At 46.0% G+C, this 20,374-nt stretch overlaps 1 protein-coding gene across 1 annotated transcript in view; it reads right to left on the bottom strand.

The window, feature by feature from the left end:
* GRIN2A (glutamate ionotropic receptor NMDA type subunit 2A) overlaps positions 1–20,374 on the bottom strand; it is a 186,568-nt gene that overhangs the window by 55,641 nt on the left and 110,553 nt on the right. Inside the window, exons 2-3 of the mRNA XM_084819183.1 lie at positions 15,529–16,121; positions 916–1,030 (exon numbers count right to left, since the gene is read on the bottom strand). Coding sequence (XP_084675309.1) covers positions 916–1,030; positions 15,529–16,121 — 708 coding nt within the window. The remainder of the gene's footprint in view (positions 1–915; positions 1,031–15,528; positions 16,122–20,374) is intronic.

Raw genomic sequence — 20,374 nt, 5'->3', positions numbered from 1 at the left:
TGGTAAAAAGGCAGGGTACAAATCAAACAAACAAACGAACAAGCATAGGATGCTGACTTACAGCAATTCGGCCCACCAGTCCATTTACCCTAAGCTGGACATGGGCTATGCCTTGGTGGGAGAGCCCCTGCTTTGCCTGCAGGAGATCCCAGGAATCCTGCCTGAAACCCTGGAGAGCCGCGGCTGCCAGTCAGTGCTGACAGTACTGGGATAGATGGACCAAGGATCTCACTCTGTCTAAGGCAGCTTCATATGCTCCTGCGTACTTACAGACGACAGACCTCTCTTTGAAGGCTGTCCAGTCCTAGTCCAGTTGGAATATAAAGAAACAGAAGATGAGAGAGCAGCAGGGGCCTTGAAGAAGCTGCCCATTCGTGGATACCAGCACCTGGACAGCAGGTACACCAGTCACCTGGTCTTCCCTGCTATAGTGAGACATACTGTATTTTAATTACATAGTAGTAATTATGTCTACATTTGCATCTATCCATATAAATCAGCATCTTTATGCACATCAGTGCCTTCTTTTGTCCTCTTTTTGGTGACACATTTCCTCTTCTTTGGTGCTGTGCCCATTGCCTACCACCTGTTCCTTTTTTAACTGGGGAAGCCGGGGATCAAACCTGGGACCTTCTCCTTGCAAAGGAGGGGCTCTACCACTGAGCTATAGGGCACTTCCCTGAATGCAAACACTCAGGTGAAGATTACTTTTTGCTTCTATGTTTTTACCAATGCTCAGGTGTGCACTGATAATGTCAAAGGTAGGGAAAGACACAAATAAACTGAATAAACTGAAAGTTGTGGTCAACTGCACCCACCCACTCTCCTGTATAAAATTCAGATTTAAAAAACCCAAGCAGAACAATGGATAAGTTCCACTTCTCTTTCGTGGGTCCCATGGAAGTTGTACCTTACCTTCTCCCACTCCCGGGACTGATTTAGCACAATGACCACCAGTCGGGGATGCGCTTGATAGCCGTCTTCGGTGAAGGATAAGTCTTTGCCTTCCCAGGTCACATTCATCATAAACCTAGAAAGAAAGGAAATGTTCAGAGAAATTAATGAGCTGTCCAACAGTTAATGAGCAAGCTAATTCAGTCATTGGATTAACTCCGATGAAACACATGCCATAAATCTTCTCTGTGCATGAAAAATCCTTCTTTTCTTTTTTTCCTTTTTTCTTTTTTTGGGGCTCAAATCAAATACACCATGTATGTGCTTGGGGATTAGTCCCATCATGATCAACAATGCTTAATTCCCATGGGAGTGTGTGAATTGGCAGCCAAACCTTGCAGTGCTTGAAGAACTAGAAGGGCATTCTTAGAGAGGCCGCCAAACTATTATGTCTATGTGCCCAGTACTGAAATGGTGTGCTGTTTCTTATCCCTCTGCATGATAATGTGGTCAATTAGGGAGGATTGCTTAACTGTGATTCTATTAACATCTTTCACTTTACTCTGCTGATGCGAAAATTGTGTATTTGCTGTGGCAGATACGTATCCCGAAACAGAAAAGAAAGTATTCTCAAGTGCCTAAAATAACTTTTATTATGGCCAGTGCATTTCGGAAAGGACTTCCCTTCCTTAGGAGCTGTAATGAAAATATTATTGCAAAACATTATTTATCCTAAAATCTGAGAACATATATAAAAAGTTACAACAAATACTGTACTAAAATGCATCCACAATTTACAACATTTATAAGGCATAACCATTAAAATGTTTTCTTTGGTTTTTATATTTCTTATCCCTCCCCATAATAATTTAGACAATTAGGAAAGATCACTGAATTGTGATTCTATGAACTTCCATCACTCTGCTGATGTGAAAATCACATATTTGCTTTGGCAGATAAAGCTGCCCAAAGTTGCTTTACATGGCTATCTCGGGTAATCCTGCATTATGTCTCTTGTGCATTCTCTGGGCTTCTTCGCACAGAGCTTTTATCCTGCTATTGAGATTGCTCATTCTTGGAAGTTTGCGGGTCCTTTTCATGATGTTGTCAACCTCCAGAGCACATCCAGAGCACATCCAGAGGTATTTCCTGGTTATTCCATCTTAAAAAGATCTGGAAATAATGAACTATCTATTTAAGTCGGATCGTTATGCCATTAAAACAGCCACTAGATAGGCCTGTTTCATTCATCTCTACAGAACCTTGAGAACTAAAAACTTCCCCTCTCAGCAATCACATGGTTGCCATCTGGGAGCCCGCTGCAAACGCGGAAAGGCTCCACAACGGGAGGACTGCGGGTTTTCTCTTTAGCGTAAAGGCAGCATCTGTTGCCCATGGAGGTACAATGCGTGTCCATTTACACTGTACCTGCATTTCATTTATTTCATGAACTGTTTTTGCCCTGCTTTTCCTTCCAAAAGGAAGACTAAAGCAGCCAGTGCTAACATGCCAAAATGAACACAACCATATCCAAAAAGTAAACAGCCAAGGGACCAAGGGCCCCTCGGGGGCTCCCCCGCCCCCCACTTCCTGGGAAAAGCTCCAAACCAAGGGGGAGACTGACTTGGCCCATCCATCTGCGAGAGGAGCAGCAGCTGCAGGGAGCTCACCTCCCCCTCCGTGCCAGGAGGAATGCAAGGATTCTCCAGCCCTGCTGGGGCTGCAGAAGGAAGGGGAAAGAAGAACACCCTGGCCTTATCCAGTCTCCAGCGGTACAAGAGACACCAATTTTAAGGAAACCACGGGGAGACCACCCTGGCCTTAAGTGCACTGGAACGCCCACCTAGAGCTCCCCACCTTGTTCTGGCCTTGAATAATTCCTCTCCCTCCGCTTCCTTTTCTTCCCTTGTGTGTCTTTGTCTTTTTAGCTTGTAAGCTTGAGGATACGGCCTGTCTCTTTTTTTATTATTATTGATGTGAGCTGCTTTGGGAGAGAATAATTGTCTGAAAAGCAGGATAAAATGCAGTAAATGAATAATACACAGCCCAACAATGATCGAATAATAAAGCAGGCTACAATATCAATAAAATCGAAAATCCTTTTCTTCAGCACATGGGCAGGGATGCCGAGGCGGCCTGCGGTGCAGCGCTTGCCTTTTCACACACTGCAGATGCTGAGGTCTGTTTTGAACTGGCGATAAAACATACCGTGGGCCAACTGTCTTTTTCAAGTCTATCATTAACCCGACGAACTACCGCTGTCCCAGCTTTTAGATCAGCAGCGGATGTCAAAGAGCCTTCAATAATGTGTAACAGCAGCACGAGGCTCCTGAAGCGATCCCCGGCGTGAAAGCCGGAATGGTGCAAGCATGGTTTCAGTTCTGAAAATATGGGCGGGTATGTATGAACCCCCTAATCAGCATCAAAGAAACCCATAATGCAGTTTGAAACCCACAGAGTGAAATGCGTATGGGGATCAAGAGAGGTCAGATTCAGGTTTTTAAATGTTATTTCCCTCCTCCACCCCCATATTTTAGAAACAGGATTTTTTTCAAAGTGAAAAGTACCAGCAGGTTGTGAAGAGAGAGACCAAGTTTACCATCCCATGAGGCAGCTGCCTTGGGAGATGGACGCAGGCAGCATGGGAGACAGACAGACAGACATCAGACGGTGGGATGGTGCTGTTGCACAGACCCCATGCATTCGACCGTGACTTCAGCAGGAGAATTTCCCACTGCTTTGTTCCGCATGTTCATACGGGGTTGGAGGTGGTGGGATGCGGTTTGGATTTGCCACTAAAATGACTTGAGCCCCCACTTCTCTTACTTATGCATCCTTAATGTAATTACTGCAAAGGTGTCCCAGTTCAGCAAAGCAACAGAGACGCCTTGTGGCCACCTGCAGTAATGCCATAGAAGTCTCGGTGAAACCTGCTGGCGAAATCCCTGGCAAACACAGAACAGTTTTTTGCTGATAGACCGTCAGGAAGCCCTGTTGAAGGCCAAGCAAACATTCCCACGATCCTGGTACTGGTTCGGGTCTATGTTTCCAATTTAAGTATAAATGTTTCAGACTTTGATCCAGTTTGCAAACACACTCCTATAAAACCGCTATGGAAATCGTAGAACACGAAGCAGGAATGACCAGAAGTCTCGTAGTTAAGAAGGGCGGAATGCTGCGAGTACCATGGCAATGCAAAAACGATGCCACAAATGCGGATGGCTGCCACTCAGTAACACGCCAAGGACAGGAGATCCAACGTGAGGTTGGGAATGATAGAAATTGCAGTCGAACGCATCTGGAGGTTGCCAGGGTGGGAAAGGCTGATATATAGCCAGTTTCGGGCCTTATAATTCTGGGGAAAAGCTGATGCTTTGGGGTTGCCTGGTGAAGTGTGGCAGGGCGGGGTGTCTGAATAAGATTCCAGTGACAGAGAGGAAAGGGTTTAATGTACTGAGTGACTCCATCCCTTGATTTGGGGAGCAACCCTATGGAAGTGTAGGACATTTTTCTGTCTACAACTCCCATGTTGGCTGGGGAATGCTGGGAGTTGTAGGACATTTTTCTGTCTAACCCTACATAGGATTGCACCTTTAATTATGTAAAGTAAGAGAAATTATACAAATCTGACTGATTTCAATCAGTGACCTAGCTCATAAAATTAACCTTTTCTTGTTGCAGAAAAATCCCAAAAATCCATTTTAAGGTAATACCAACTCAATGGTCACCAAAACATGTGCAAGATTTCAAGATCTCCAGATCTTTTCCATCAGGCATGATATAACAAAAAGCAGCGGCAGGGGGTGGGGGGGGGATGCTGACTTGAAGTCATTAAGTCTGCATGGTCAGAGTCTGAAGATGAAATGGGGGAGGTGGGGCTGCAAATGTTCAAATAAGGCTCTACAAGGTGAGGTGCTGGTTTCGGGTTATACCTGGGACTGCCCCTAAAACTGCTGGAACACAGGAACAAACAATTAATGGTTGATCCTCCATTTCTGAAAATATAAAATCCAGCTGTTCCTCAGAGTTCTCTCCAGCCTTAGATGAAGCACTCAAGTTCCTTGGGGGGTGGAAAATAGAAATAGAGAGAAACAAGACATGTTTTTATATTGACAGTGTTGGAGATGATTTAAGATGTTGGTGTTTTCATAGAGTGTGCTTTAAAAAAAACTAGAATGAAGGTAACTGTCTTATACCAGGTCCATTGAGCCTAAATTCTCTGCTCTGACTGTAACAGTGATTACCCAGAATTTCAGGCAGAGAATTTTCTTTCCCACCAACTACTAACTTATCCTCATTTAACTGAAGATGCTGGGGAATGAACCTGGGACCTTCCACATGCAAAGCAGGGGCCCTACCACTGAGCTATGGCCCAATATGTCTGATAGGAAGACCAGAAGCTGCCTTAGACCAAGTCAGGCCCTGGGTCCATCTAGCTCAGTATTGTCAACACTGGCTGGCAGCAGTGTCTTTCCAGGGTTTCAGGCAGGGGTCATTCTTGGCCCTACCTAGAGATACTGCCGGGGATCGAACCCGGGACGTCCTGCATGCAAAGTGGGTGCTCTGCCACTGAGCTATGGATCCTTCCCTAATGCACCTAGGCCTGTGTGTGTGTTGGTGGGGCTTTTCTAAAGAGTACTTTCCATTTGAGGAAAATAAACATGTTGAAACCTGATGTGCACCATTTATTTTACACACACAGCTGGAGCAAACGAATCCTTAAGTCAGCCATTTCCAACCTGATGCCATAAATGTGCCTCTTTTCTGCTGTGGGTGTTCACCTCCCTGGCCTAAAAGGTTCCTTGTAAGGCAGCCCTATAGTTCTCCTGCACTTGGTAGCAGCTACAAGCCCTGAAAGCACGACACTTGGGAAAATAAGCTACACACAATTAAGTTGGGTCTCTGCTCTGGCTGCTCATACGAGCATTTTGATGGATGAACTGCTGCCGCTGCTGCAGTTGTTATAAGTGTAATCGGAGATCTCCATTAACCAGCAATCATCTCCAGAACATTGTAATAGCTGCCGCTTCTAGCAATTGCAGGCTCTGTGTGTCGCTTTGGATAAGATCCAAGGACAGAGGGTTTGGGGCTCAGATCACTCGAACCCGCTCAAAACTAGACCTGTACATTCCAGCTGCTGCCTCCCACATCTGGCTAATTTCTCACACTGGCCAACCTGATGCCTCCGGGAAGCTCACAAGGAGGACACGAGGACAATAGCCCTCTCCTGCTGTCATTCTCAGAGCATGCTGCTTCTGATCCTCTGCGGAGCAGAACCCACGGGGAGCACTGGCTAGCCAAAATCTGTGGCCTTCTGTCTCCCCTTCTCAGTGTGCATGAGAGATGGAGAGGTAGGGGAAGGACGGGGTGGCAGAGAGAGAGAAAGTGCTATGCAACCCTGCAAATTCTGCCTCCTTGGGACCACAATACCTGACGGCTCGCCTCTCCTGAAATGAACCTACCCTTATGCTACATTCAGCATCTAAGGTCCTCCTCCGGGTGCCTCCTCCGAGGGAAGCTCAGAAGGCAGCTTCCAATGAGGGAGAGGGCCTTCTCCGTGGTGGCCCCCTTCTGTGGAACCAGCTCCCCAGTGAGGTTTGCCTAGTGCCAACATGATTATCTTTTCAGCACCAGGTTAAGACCTCTCTCTTTTCCCAGGCATTTGGCAGCACATGATGAATCGGTCCCGGGTGTGTCTTTAGTTATGGCTAAACTAACTAGGTTCAAGGTTGTTTTTAGTTATATGTCATTTGTGCGTACTGTCTGTGTGCTTTTATGTAAATGGCTTTTAAACTCTGTATATTGTATTTTAATGTTTTAACTTCTGTAAACTGCCCCCGAGAGCTTTGGGCATGGGACAGTATAGAAATATTATTATTATTATTATTATTATTATTATTATTATTATTATTATTATTTGGCTCTGGCTTCACCTACCACCAGCTGCAACCCCTGATTGACTTTTCCCACAGGTCAACAGCCCTTCATAGAAAAAAGGGTTCTCTAGCCCTGCTGTAGAAGTTGTGTCTCTGAACGGGTGAATGGATGCCTCCTGTCTCTAGCACACATGAATGTGTGCACATGAAAATTAATGTGCCATATGGTGCACACAGCTTGCCTTTTCGCACCCTGCAGCTGCTGGGGTATGTTTTCTGGCTCATATAATTTAGAAGGTGGCTTGTTTGGTTTTTTGGTAGCATATCTCTAACCCCAAGAACAATCACCCTCTTGGCTTTTACACTGGTGGAGGACAAACCAATTCAGAATAAACAAAGACAGTGGGTGGAAGAGAATCCGCCTCTCCTAGGTGTAATCAAAGGAAGACACTCAGACTGTAATCCTTGGTTTGGTAACAGAGGTGTTACTGGCAAGTCCTTTGTGATACTGGAGAGTATAAAACAGGATGCTATAATGCATTTATTTAATGGATTTATATACTGCTTAGGGTGCAATCTTTTTTCTGTCTAAAAAGTCCTACAACTCTCAGCCTGGCTGGCTGGGGGATGCTGGGAGTTGTAGGCATTTTTCTGTTTAAACATGCATAGGATTGCGCCTTTACCATATTTAAAAATATCTTTAAGCAGCCTCTTATCTTATAATGTCACAGCCACAATGCTTCCCATAGTCTTGCCTTTAAAACAAAAAAACAGCATAGGCCCATCTTGAGATCTGCCCTGGTGCTTCCAGGATAACATAGATAGATAGATGATAGATAGATAGATAGATAGATAGATAGATAGATAGATAGATACTTTAAAACACACACACAACATTTGGAAAAGGCAACGGTGAGGCAGTTCTGGCAGTTAACTTCTCTGAAGCCATCCAAGCATGAAATGAGTGTTGCTCCAATTAAGATCTCGGTCCCAGCTAAACCAAATGATTTAAGATGCAGGGGATTAAAGTTCTGAAATGAAATGCAGTCTATATGAAAGCTATCTTGGGCGCAATCAGTAACACAAGGGGTGGGGGGAAGGAGGAATGCTCAGATGGCTTTAAAGAAGGGCATGAATTTCCCCCTCAGTTCCACCTATCTCTTTCCTAGCCTCACCTGGCCACTGAGAAACTGATACACAAACTCTCACTATTATTTCATGAGTGCTGTTATTCTGGATAGGCTCTTCATTTTTATTTATTTATTATTACATTTATATCCTGCCTTTCTTTCCTCTTGCAAGGAACCCAAGACAGCTTACATGGTCCCCCTTCTCTCCATCTTGGGAAGAATAATATAGCGAAGAAAAGTTATATTGTTGTTATTGTTATTAGTAACATTTATATCCTACCTTTTTCACAAAAGAATCCGAGGAGGCTTACCTAGCCATCATAGAATCATAGAATAATAGGGCTGGAAGGGGCCTACAAGGCCATCAAGTCCAAACCCCCTGCTCAATGCAGGAATCCAAGTCAGAGCATCGCTGACAGATGGCTGTCCAGCCTCGTCTTGAAGGCCTCCAGTGTGGGAGAGCCCACCACCACCCCAGGTAATTGGTTCCATTGTCGTATTGCTCTAATAGTCAGGACGTTTTTCCCAATGTTCAGCCGGAATCTGGCTTCCTGTAACTTGAGCCCATTATTCCGTGTCCTGCACTCTGGGACGATGGAGAAGAGATCCTGGCCTTCCTCTCTGGGGCAACCTTTCAAGTACTTGAAGAGCGCTATCATATCTCCCCTCAGTCTTCTCTTCTCAAGGCTAAACAGGCCCAGTTCTTTCAGTCTCTCTTCATAGGGCTTCGTTTCCAGTCCCCTGATCATCTTTGTTGCCCTCTGAACCCTCTCCAGCTTGTCTACATCCTTCTTAAAGTGCGGTGCCCAGAACTGGACACAGTACTCCAGATGAGGCCTAACCAGTGCTGAGTAGAGGGGAACTAGTACTTCCCAGGATCTGGAAGCTATGCTTCCATTAATGCAGCCCAAAAGAGCATCGGCCTTTTTTGCAGCAACATGACATTGTTGGCTCATATTCAGCTTGTGATTGACAACAATTCCAAGATCCTTCTCGCTTGTAGTCTTGTTGAGCCATGTATCCCCCATCTTGTAAGTGTGCATTTGGTTTATTTTTCCTAGGTGCAGAACTTGGCATTTGTCCCTATTAAATGTCATTCTGTTGTTTTCCTCCCAGCGCTCCAGTCTGTCAAGATCACTTTGAATTTTGTTTCTGTCTTCCAAAGTATTAGCTATCCCGCCCAATTTTGTGTCATCTGCAAATGTGATCAGCATTCCCTGCACCTCCTCCTCCAAGTCATTAATCAAAATGTTGAAGAGCACTGGGCCCAGGACTGAGCCCTGCGCTACCCCACTCGTTACCTCTCCCCAGTTTGAGAAGGTCCCATTGATAAGCACTCTTTGAGTCCGATTCTGTAGCCAACTGTGGATCCACCGGATCGTTGTTTCATCTAGCCCACTTTGAGCTAGTTTGCTCATCAGGACATCATGGGGCACTTTGTTGAAAGCTTTGCTGAAATCAAGGTGTATTATGTCCACAGCATTCCCACAGTCCACAAGGGAGGTTACTTGAACAAAAAATGAGATCAGATTCATCTAACAGGATTTGTTCTTGACAAATCCATGTTGGCTTCAAGTAATTGCTGCATTGTTTTCAAGGTGCTTCCAGATGGATTGCTTTATCATCTGCTCCAGAGTTTTCCCAGGGATTGATGTCAGACTGACTGGTCTGTAATTCCCAGGTTCCTCCTTTTTACCCTTTTTGAAGATAGGAACAACATTAGCCCTCCTCCAGTCATCTGGCACTTCCCCTGTCCTCCATGATTTCTCAGAGATAATAGACAGCAGTTCTGAGAGTTCTTCTACCAGTTCCTTTATGACTCTAGGATGCAGTTCATCTGGCCCTGGAGCTTTGAACTTATTCAAAGTAATTAGGTGTTCCTTCCTTGACCATATGCCTATCGATCTCAAGCTGCAATCCTGCCCCTTCAGCCTGTACTTCGCCTTTGCCAGGGGGGTCATAGACCCTCTTTTGGGAGAAGACTGAGACAAAGTAGGAATTGAGCACTTCTCCCTTTTCTTTGTCATCTGTTATCATTTTGCCATTCTTATTTAATAGCTGAACCACCATTTCTTTCCTCTGCCTTTTACTATGCATGTATCTCTGTCTTTTTGTTGCTTTTAGCATCCCTTGCTAACCTCAGCTCGTTCTCAGCTTTAGCCTTCCTGACACCATCCCTGCAATTCTGTGCTATCTACCTGTACTCTTCCTTTGTTGCTTGGCCTTCCTTCCACTTCCTTTATGTGTCCTTTTTTTGTTTTCAGGTCATCTCTTAGCCTTTTGTGAAGCCACATTGGCGTCTTCTGTTGTCTTCCACCTTTTCTTCTTGTTGGAATTGCTTGTGATTGTGCCTTGAGAATTTCCTTTTTTAAAAGCTCCCACCCATCTTGGACTCCTTTTCTCGTTAGCATCGCTTGCCATGGGACCTTACTGATCATTGTTCTGAGTTTATTAAAATCAGCTTTCCTAACGGCTTTTGCTTCCTTTAGAACCAAGAACTCAAGTATAACATGGTCGCTTTCCCCCAGAGTTCCTGTAACTGCTACTTTACCCACTAAGTCATCTCTGTTGGTTAGGATCAAGTCAAGGATAGCTGATCCTCTAGTTCCTTCCTCTACTTTCTGTAGGAGGCAGTTATCTGCCGCACAAGTCAGGAATTTCCTGGAGAGGCCATGTTTTGCAGAATTTGTCTGCCAACAAATATCAGGGAAATTGAAGTCCCCCATTACTACTACATCATGCTTCCTTGAAACATTGGCTATTTGCTTTTCAAAAGTTTCAACCTCATCTTCTCCTTGATTGGGTGGCCGGTAGTAGACTCCGACCACTAAGTTCCTTTTATTCTTTGCTCCATTTATTTTAACCAAGATGCTCTCGATGGGGCTACCAAGCTCATCCTCCTGTATTCCTGTGCAAAAATATGTATTTTTTAATAGGGATGTCAGAGAATTTCTCCACGAATCTCGGGGAGGCATTCGGCCCCCCGAAATTGGTGGAGAAACGGTCTGCCACCCCCCCGCCACCCCCGGGACAGGACTTACCTTGTGCGAATGTCCCTGGCGGCGGCACTCTGGCGGCGGTTCGGCGGCGGTTCGGCAGCGGCGGCGGCCGGTCTTCCGACCGGCTGCCACTACCACCATTTCCAAGTTTAAAAAAAAAAAAGTGATAGGCTACGTAAAGGTTTACGTAGCCTATCACGGCTAGATTTTTAAAAAATACCGTGATAGGCTACGTAAACATTTACTATCACGGCTGAGTGGGGAAAAAAAAAAACCCGCGCGTATGCAAATGGCAGCGCCCATGGGCGCCGCCATTTGCATTCCTTATTTTGGCACGTGTAGTCTACGTAAACATTTACGTAGACTACGGTGAAAATAAGGGGAATGCTATTTGCATTATTTTAACCCAGATGCTCTCGATGGGGCTACCAAGCTCATCCTCCTGTATTCCTGTGCAGGGATATGTATTTTTAATAGGGATGTCAGAGAATGTCTCCATGAATCTCGGGGAGGCCGAATGCCAGCGCATTCGGCCCCCCGAAATTGGTGGAGAAACGGTCTGCCCCCCCCACCGGGACAGGACTTACCTTGTGCGAATGTCCCTGGTGGCGGCAGCTCCGGCGGCGGTTTGGCAGCGGCAGCGGCCGGACTTCTGACCGGCTGCCGCCACCGCCATTTCCAAGTTAAAAAAAACAACAACAACAACTGATAGGCTATGTAAAGATTTACATAGCCTATCACGGCTAGATTTTTAAAAAACACCGTGATAGGCTACGTAAACATGTACTATCACGGCTGAGTGAGAAAAAAAAACAAAAAAACCCGCACTTACGCAAATGGCGGCGCCCATGGGCACCGCCATTTGCATTCCTTATTTTGGCACGTGTAGTCTACGTAAACATTTATGTAGACTACGGTGAAAATAAGGAGAACACTATTTGCGTTGCCCTTATTTTCGCCGCAGTCTACGTAAATGTTTACGTAGACTACACGTGCCCAAATAAGGAATGCAAATGGCGGCGCCCATGGGCGCCGCCATTTGGGTATGCGCTTTTTTTTTTTTTTCAAAGTCAGCCATGATAGGCTACGTAAACATTTACGTAGCCTATCACGGCTGACTGCAGGGACGCAAACGGCGGCGGCTACGGCCGCCGCCATTTGCGTCCCGGCAGGACAGGATTCGCGGCGGGAGGGACGGGATGCCTCCCCCCCGGCCAGAATTTTGGGGGGGAGGGACGGAGCGCCTCCCCCCCACCGCGAATCAACTTTCGGGTTCAGGTAAGGGACTTTTGTACATCCCTAATATTTAACATCTAGTGCAACTCCACCTCCCTTTCTGTTCCTCCTGTTCTTTTTGAACAAGTTATATCCTTCAATTGCTGTATTCCAGTCATGAGAGTCATCCCACCAAGTCTCAGTTACACCTATCAAGTCATAATTTCCCTCCTGTATTAAGAGTTCAAGTTCGTTCTGTTTGTTTCCCATACTCTGGGCATTAGTATATAGACATTGAAGACCATGTGCTTCATGGTCTGGCTTTCTTCCTGCATGTTTGTGAAGACTATTATAGGGGTGCTATTAGAGCTGTTCTTTCCGTTGCGGTGCATGGGCCATTCTCCTCTCCGTTTTTATCCTTACAACAACCCTGTGAGGTAGGTTAGGCTGAGAGTCAGTGACTGGCCCCGAGTGAGCTTCGTGGCCGAGTGGGACTAGAACTGAGATCTCCTGAATGCCAGTCCAGACCTCTAACCACTACACCAGCTCTCAAACTGCTGCTACCTTTCCCAGCTGCTTCCAAGAGTAGCACCCAGTCTCACCTGCGACAGGCTTAGTGTGCTCATGCTAACTCTCACTTTCCTTTTCTTTCTTTTTTTTAAGTAACTCATGTTCAACATCCAAAATAAAAAAGAGCAACATAGAGTTCAATCCATGGCTTAATCAACGTGGCCTTAAAGCAGCAAAAAGAGGCCTCTCTCTATCAATTCCAAAAATGGATTCATGACTCTTATTTCCTTTCAGAACGATTGCTCATTCGATACAAGTCAAATGTATTAATTTAGTTGAGTCTGACACAGTCTTTAACTTCCACAGAATTTCTGTGTTGGTGGGGATGTCGGGCATTTTCCATCTTGCCACGATTTCTAGCTTTGCTGATATGACTATGCTCATCAGCTGGCCGGTCTTCACCTGCCTCAAGCAGAGGGGTCCAAAGGAGCATTGTATCCCCTCGTGCCTTTTCTTTGTTCTATTATGTGTGCTCTGTCAACCTGATTTTGTAGTGTGTCCACCATTCCTGTGCCTGTCTCAGCACCACAGCTGCCACAGTCCAGCTCTTCCTAATGGGAGAAGACCCCCACTGTGCCACTCACCTCTGCACAATATATCCCAGCCCCTTCTGCCAGCAATTCTATGTCACGTACTGTAGGAGTTCGTGTTTAAAACCTAATTGCATTGCCTATACACATGCTCTCCCCTTGTAGTCATGCAGATTTAATAGCCCAACACAGTCAGAGGGAGGAGAAAGATAAGTAGCTGTGGAATGGCGAGCAGCTCCAACTCATTTAAATCTGACTGTACAGAAGAAAGGGGAGGTGAGGTCTCTGGCCATGTGATACCCCCCCCCCTTGCATGCCTTTCTGACTGGCCCAGAGTCACCCAGTGAGCTTCATGGCCGAATGGGGACTAGAACTGAGATCTCCTGAATGCCAGTCCAGACCTCTAACCACTACACCAGCTCTCAGACTGCTGCTACCTTTCCCAGCTGCTTCCAAGAGTAGCAGCCAGTCTCACCTGCGACAGGCTTAGTGTGCTCATGCTAACTCTCACTTTCCTTTTCTTTCATTTTTCAATACACCTCGAGGTCTGAATCCTGAACACACTCCTTTTCTTGATCTTTAGTTACTTAACAATATTTATGCATCACTTATATCCAATACATTTCAATAAATTTCTACAAGATGTGCAAAGGACAAGATTAACTTCCTTGGAAAGCCTGTTGGAAAAGGTATGTTTTCAGAAGGCGAAAATGTGCCAAAAAAAAAACCCCAAATGCACAAATTCCCCCAATATGTGCATTTTCATGCTTTAGCTTAGGGGAAAATATACATTTTTAAAAAAACATTACAGCTATGCAGAAGCTGGAAGCAGGGGCCATGGGTACAGAACTGGCTGCAGAAGCCAGGAACCCACGAGGCAAGGCAGCTGGGCAGACCAGTGGTTTCAGCACCACGGAAAGTTCCACCAGAGCCATTTGCTCTGGCAAAGGCCCCAGACTGAGGAGCGTGACCCCTTAAAAGCCCGGCCCCCAGCCTGCAAGCAAGCACTTCTCTCCATTTCTGGCTGCTCTGCTGACATGTTCCCTGCACGACTGGGCAGGTGCAGTGGAACAGGAGACACCTGGGCAAATGGGGCCTGAGGGAGGACATCAGTGAGGGTCCTGGCTCAGGTTGCGCAGTTGGCTTGTGCTCCTCTGACTTTGAGCTTGACAATAAATTCCATTCCCAACTTGGCCAGCCTGACTCATGGCCTCTCTTTGACTCTAGCCACTGCGCTGTGTGTGTGAACGCACACGTGGTGTTCTCATGAAGCACAGAAAACCAGTCCAATGTGATCTTAGATACAAAATTCAGCCTCTTGAAATCCTTGGCTTCTATTCATTTTGACTGCAAGTTTCTAGCCTTTATGGCTGTAAAGATATGCTTGAAAGTACACAGTTGATGCCTGCCGAAATCTCAGAAGCAAAAATGTCAGCTTGCAGGGATTGTTGAGAAAGGACTGAGAGGCTGTTTGATTCTTAAGAGTATTCTGTCTGACTCGCACATCCCTAGGAACAGCTCAGGTTGCCTAGTGTTAAGCATTGAGCATGGGGCTGCCCTTAAAGACCGTTTGAAAATTGCAGGTATTTCAAGCTATAGCCACTAAGTTATTGACTCAGACTGATCAGTGTGAACATATCTCACTGATATTGAAAGAACTTCATTGGCTTCTAGTCTGTTTATGAGCATAATTCAAAGTGTGGGTGCTTACCTGTACAGCCCTACATAGCTTAGGACCCGAGTACTCCAAGGAACACCTGCTCCTACCACAAAGAGGAGTGAGGTGCATGACACACTATCATAATCAACAACACATGCCCCATACACTACGTTCAGTTTCTAAGGTCCTCCTCCAGGTGCCTACTCCCAGGGAGGCTCGGAAGGTGGCAACAAGGGAGAGAGCTTTCTTGGTGCCCCCCAATTATGGAATGATCTCCCCAATGAGGCCCGCCTGGCACCAACATTGTTATCTTTTCAGTACCAGGTCAAGACTTTTCTCATTTCCCAGGCATTTGGCAGCATGTGGTGAGTTTTAATTGATCCTGGATATGCTTTATGGTTTGGCTGATTACTCAAAGTTGTTTTTGGATTTACTGTATGTTGCCTTTGTGTATACTGTCTGTGTGTTTTTATATTAAAATTTTTGAATATTGTACTTTTAATGTTCTAATCTTTTTAAGCTGCCCAGAGAGCTTCAGCTATGGGGTGCTATAGAAATGTAAATAATAATAATAATAATTCAACATGGACAAGCAATTCTGCCAATCTCCAAAGCCACATGCATTGTTTTTCTTAAGAACAAATAAAGCCTTACTTGTGTAGCGTGTGAGATGGTTGCTCATTGCTCTCTAGCTGTCCGTAGCAACTGGTCTTTGCTTCAGGGATGAAGGAGTACTTTTCCAGCATGGCTGCTGCAGCCTTAGTAATAATCCCAAGGCCGTCCCGTATTCGAGCATTCAAACGGTAGTCCCATTCATCATAGGCCACTGAAATCAGCCCTGCAGGAAACTCTTTCGGAGTGATTTCCACATTCCCACTAACCAAGCTAGGAACAAGCCAAAAGAAGTCGTAGCCAGTCAGGCCCAAGGAACGTGCTTCATCCAAGATGTAGGCAGCTTCGTCCTTTGAACAATACAGCAGGATGACGGAGGAGTGGATCTTCTTCAGCTGAATTGTTGTCTTGGCATCCCCAATCGATGTGTCCAGGGTGATAATGTTCTGCATGTCCCAGCCCACAAAGCTGTTTTCCACAGTGTACTTGATGAAACTAATGAAGTCCCGGTAGCCGGGAAAAGTGCTAGTCACCACAGAAAAGACATGCCAGTCATAATATTGCATGAATTTCAACATGATGATGGCTTCCTGTTGGATTGATGCCCCAAACTGGAAAAACATGGACATCACATCCTACAAAGAGCAAAGAAGAAAGGAAAAGTTATCTAACATTAGACTGATGGGTTTTGACCATGCTCACTCCTAGACTTCCCCTACTTGGGGCCACATTGCCAACTTCCGATATTAGACCTGGAATTGCTGTGTGTGTGTGTGTGTGTGTGTGTGTATGCACAATTCATTTGCATCATCTGCACCCATTCACTCTGCAGGCACTTTCCGCAACACACCTGCCCTATTTCAGTGGTGCACTGTGGTCAGGATTATGTCATCTGATTTGCGGTTGCTGTTGGGCAGACCTGGCTTGGAATGGAACCTAGATTCTAGACAGCCACAGGTCTTCTTCTAGATTGTTGATCTAAATGACCAATTGACACAAGCAAGCTCATCACCCAGTGACTGCAACCAATGCCAGCTCCAGGTTTCTGAGGGTCCTTGGGCAAGACACCCTCAATGGCCCCCCTCCCTCAGTTGGTCTGCTTTCTGACCACCACTGTCATGAGTTGCTCTTGCTTCTCCTCCGCTTTCACATCACTGCTACCCCTTGCTTGCTTGACAGGCAGAGAGCCAGTGAACAAGTAGGCAGGGGTATCTCCTGTGCATCCTTCTCACCACCTCCATTGTCCGGACCAGAGTAAGAAGCAGGTGAACAAGCAGGCTGCAATGGAGAAGAGGAGGAGCAACTCCAGGGGGCCCTTCTCAGTGGAGCCCTGCTGGGATGTGAGCCCTCAGCACATGCTCAACCATGGCTACCCTTGATGCTGGCTCTGACTACAACATAACATGATGGGTTGCATGTGTGAATGGGGCCACTGCAGGGCCAGAGCCACAAAAAAGAACTTTCCTAGGACCGCAAACAAAAAATGCTTTTGAGAGTACCAATTCACACATTCAAGCAGTCAGTCATCAAGTGTACAGCAATCACAAATAAAGTCATCAAGTGATATACTTGGATGTGTGTGCCAACCTTTGACTATTTGACCACCTTGCATGGGAGATTTAGGGCGATACCTTATTTTCCAACATACTGTGTCCTTGAGAAATCAAAACAGTAAGATATGTTTTGTTTTTCTTTTCTGTAATTTTTACTGAGATCTCTGGTATCAGTTAATTAACCCATTAATCTCTTGGCATCCTGGAAGATAATCTGAACACTATGGCCTTTTTCTTCTTCCCGATACAAAAGAGTTTGTTACAGAAGCTGTAGTTAAGTATTTGCTGAGAGCAACGAGAATATTAAGCAACGAGAATGTCTAAAATACTATCTAACCAGATTCATTTTGATTTTTTTGTACTAACAAAGATCTCTGACCTATGTTTTAGGATTTTACTTCTGTGAGTTAATGGACAGGTCTGTATTTTATTCTCCCACATCAGTTGTTCTATAGGTTTTATTGTGGGATCTTTGACTGGATCAATAAACTGACTGACTGACTAATCGTGCCGGAAGGAGTCTCCTGCCTCCACGGAAAAGCATCGTGTCTGTGGCTGTATGAAGCCTCGGCCTGCAGTGCTTGATCCGTGATCAATATTTAGGAACATGGGAAGCTGCCTTATCCTGAGTCAGACCCTGGGTCCATCCAGCCCAGTATTGTCGACACCGACTGGCAGCAGCTCTCCAGAATTTCAGGAAGTTTTCCCAGCCCTACCTGGAGATGCCGGGGATCGAACCAGGGACCTTCTGCACGCAAAGCGGGGGCTCTATCACGCTGAGCCACAGCACTTCCCGCTCCTGGGGGCCAGGGGCTGCTCAGCCTCTGCCTCACAGGCAGAGTCCCTCCCCTGCACCCCGACATGGATGGACCTGCATCCATCTCCCCCGAGAGCCCAAGCTCCTCCTGCTTTGAGGCCTCTGACGGCTGAATTTCCTAACTGCATAGCTGGGACAAGGTGATCCAGATACATGACAAGGGTCTTTTCCAGCATCAGCTACCTGGGTCAGAACATTGGTCCATACAGCCCAGCACTGTCAGCACTGACTGGCAACAGTGGCTCTCCATGGTTTCCGGCAGGATTCTTTGTTAGCCCTACTTGGAGGAGTGCGCATGAGTGTCCCGTCTGTCATTGTTCAATCAACTCTGTGGAGGCCTATAGCCTGCTCGGCTTCCCGCACTTCAGTTAAAGCCATCCTGAGGAAGACCTCGTGAGGCAATTCCTCCCAGGGGGCTTTTCAGTTCAGGAAGTGCAGGTGGCCTGGGAGGCTGCAGAGCAATGGAAAGATGTGTACTAGAGGGAGAAAACACACACGGCACCTTCGGCCACCTCGCAGTGATTAGGTGAGCTCAACAATACCACCAAAAGAAATTCAAAATCCTGCCTCAGGAAAGTGGAAGCCTCATCACAGTTGATGCTGTTGCCACCTACAGAAGCAGTGCAATAAACCAAAAACCCTGAGGAAAAAAGAAAGAGGATGTGCTGCAAGCCCTGCTAATAGTGAGCCCTGTCTGTGAGAAACTGTTGGAGAATGTCTCCTCCCCGAGGAGAAATAGGGTGAAATGGTTCCCTCAATTTCTCTGCACATGAATGGGCTGAAGAATTTTGAGAGGCCATTTGTGCACAGCTCTGCTTTACACATTGATCGTCAGAAAAAGCAATACATTTCCTCAAACTGAGCCTCTTGTTTCAGCTCTGCAAACTTCAGCAGTGGAAAGGGAACACAAAGTTTGTTTAAGAAACAGAACCATGGCAAATACCCCCAGCGTCTTTTGAGTCTCTGTACCAACAACATGAGATGTGAAATCAGAAGGTGACAGCAGCTGCCAGTGGAAGAGATTAATCTTCCACTTGCTGAACAAGCTAAGCTTGTCTTGATCTCACTTTTTTTTAAGGCAAAGCTACAGTATCACAGCGGGTGGCAAGAATCCAACTGCAGGGGCAAGAAAACATGGGTCAGGAGAGTGATTTGGTGCAATGAGGTGATGGATCTCCATAGAGAAGGGAGATGTAATTAGCACATATCTTAAGCAGTGCTCTTGAGCAAAGAAATCACCTTGTTTCACATACATCATCTTGTAATCCTTACAGCCCTGTAAGGTAGTTAAGTATTATTAATCCCATATTGCAGATAGGAGAAACTGAGTTTGAAAGAGGATAACTTGCACAAGTCCACCTAGTGAGTTCATAGCAGAAGCACAGTTTGAATGGGTGATGTTTCAATTAGTAACTCAACTTCTTTTCCCCATTGCAAGGTTCTCTGGGTCACCTTTCTAACAAAAATCTCCACGGAAGCTGCAGTCCTCTGACCACTTATCTAGAATGTCAAAGGATTCCATTGGGGGGGGGAGCTTGACAGATTTTCCCTGGTTCAGCCCCCACCCCTTCTGTTTCCCTCCCCTGGCACTGGCTCATTCTGTAGCGGATCAAGACAATTTGCTAATTTCTGGTTTTAATGGTGGCAATTTGTGCAAAAGGTGGCCTTGAGCAAAGTGTTATTTGTGCAAATTGGAGTGGGTCTTGAAATGTGGACAAATGTTGTCATACTTTAAAAAAAAAATATTGCCCATCTTGCGCAACTGTGCATGATTGTAGGGCTGCCTGTCCGCTATGTAGCCCCACAGAGGCATATTTCCCACTTGTAAATATCCTTATCAGTTTCACTTCCCCAGAGTCATATTCCCCAGCATATGGAATATGACTCTGCTGGGCTGAATGTGTGGAGAAGATAAAGTTGACAATTTGCTTGAGGCCACCTTTTACCCCAAAATTTCCCAGAGTTGTTGTTTTTTAATCTCACTACACATGTATTCGGCTCACCATTGCAATGATGTCTGTGTTATTACCCAACAACGTTTTTGTGAATGGCAACTGTTAAGGTAATTATCACTGTCTGTACACATTTCAATTCCCTCTGAAAACACAGGCCCAGTTCACACAATCACACATGCATGCATGCATGCCAGTCACATGCTGGGGGGATTTGCATAATTACCCTCAGCAGTGTGGCATGTTGTGTTGTATGAACCTGGCCAGGGCGGCTTGTTGTCATGGGTAACAAGCCACACAGAACCCATGGGCTGTTGTAGGGTTTGGGGCACACTACCAGCATGCACAGAGGGGTGAGGAAGAATCAGCCACTGTGGCCTGTTTCCCCTCTGTGATCATGTGAACCCAGTGTCTACATATGCCTGCCTGAGGATTGAGATCTGTTGGAGGAACCCTCCTCTGCGTCCCACCAGTGCAAGACATACACTATGGTGGGATGTGGGAGAGGGCCTTCTCTGCTGTGGCACCCCAATTGTGGAATGCCCTCCCCTTGGGGGCCTGATTGG

Source organism: Heloderma suspectum, chromosome 12, assembly GCF_057233095.1.
Source record: "Heloderma suspectum isolate Gila_16-S chromosome 12, 16-S_ref, whole genome shotgun sequence".
Classification (NCBI taxonomy): domain Eukaryota; kingdom Metazoa; phylum Chordata; class Lepidosauria; order Squamata; family Helodermatidae; genus Heloderma; species Heloderma suspectum.
Note: the sequence above shows the minus strand (reverse complement) of the source record. Positions and strands in the feature narration are given on the sequence as shown.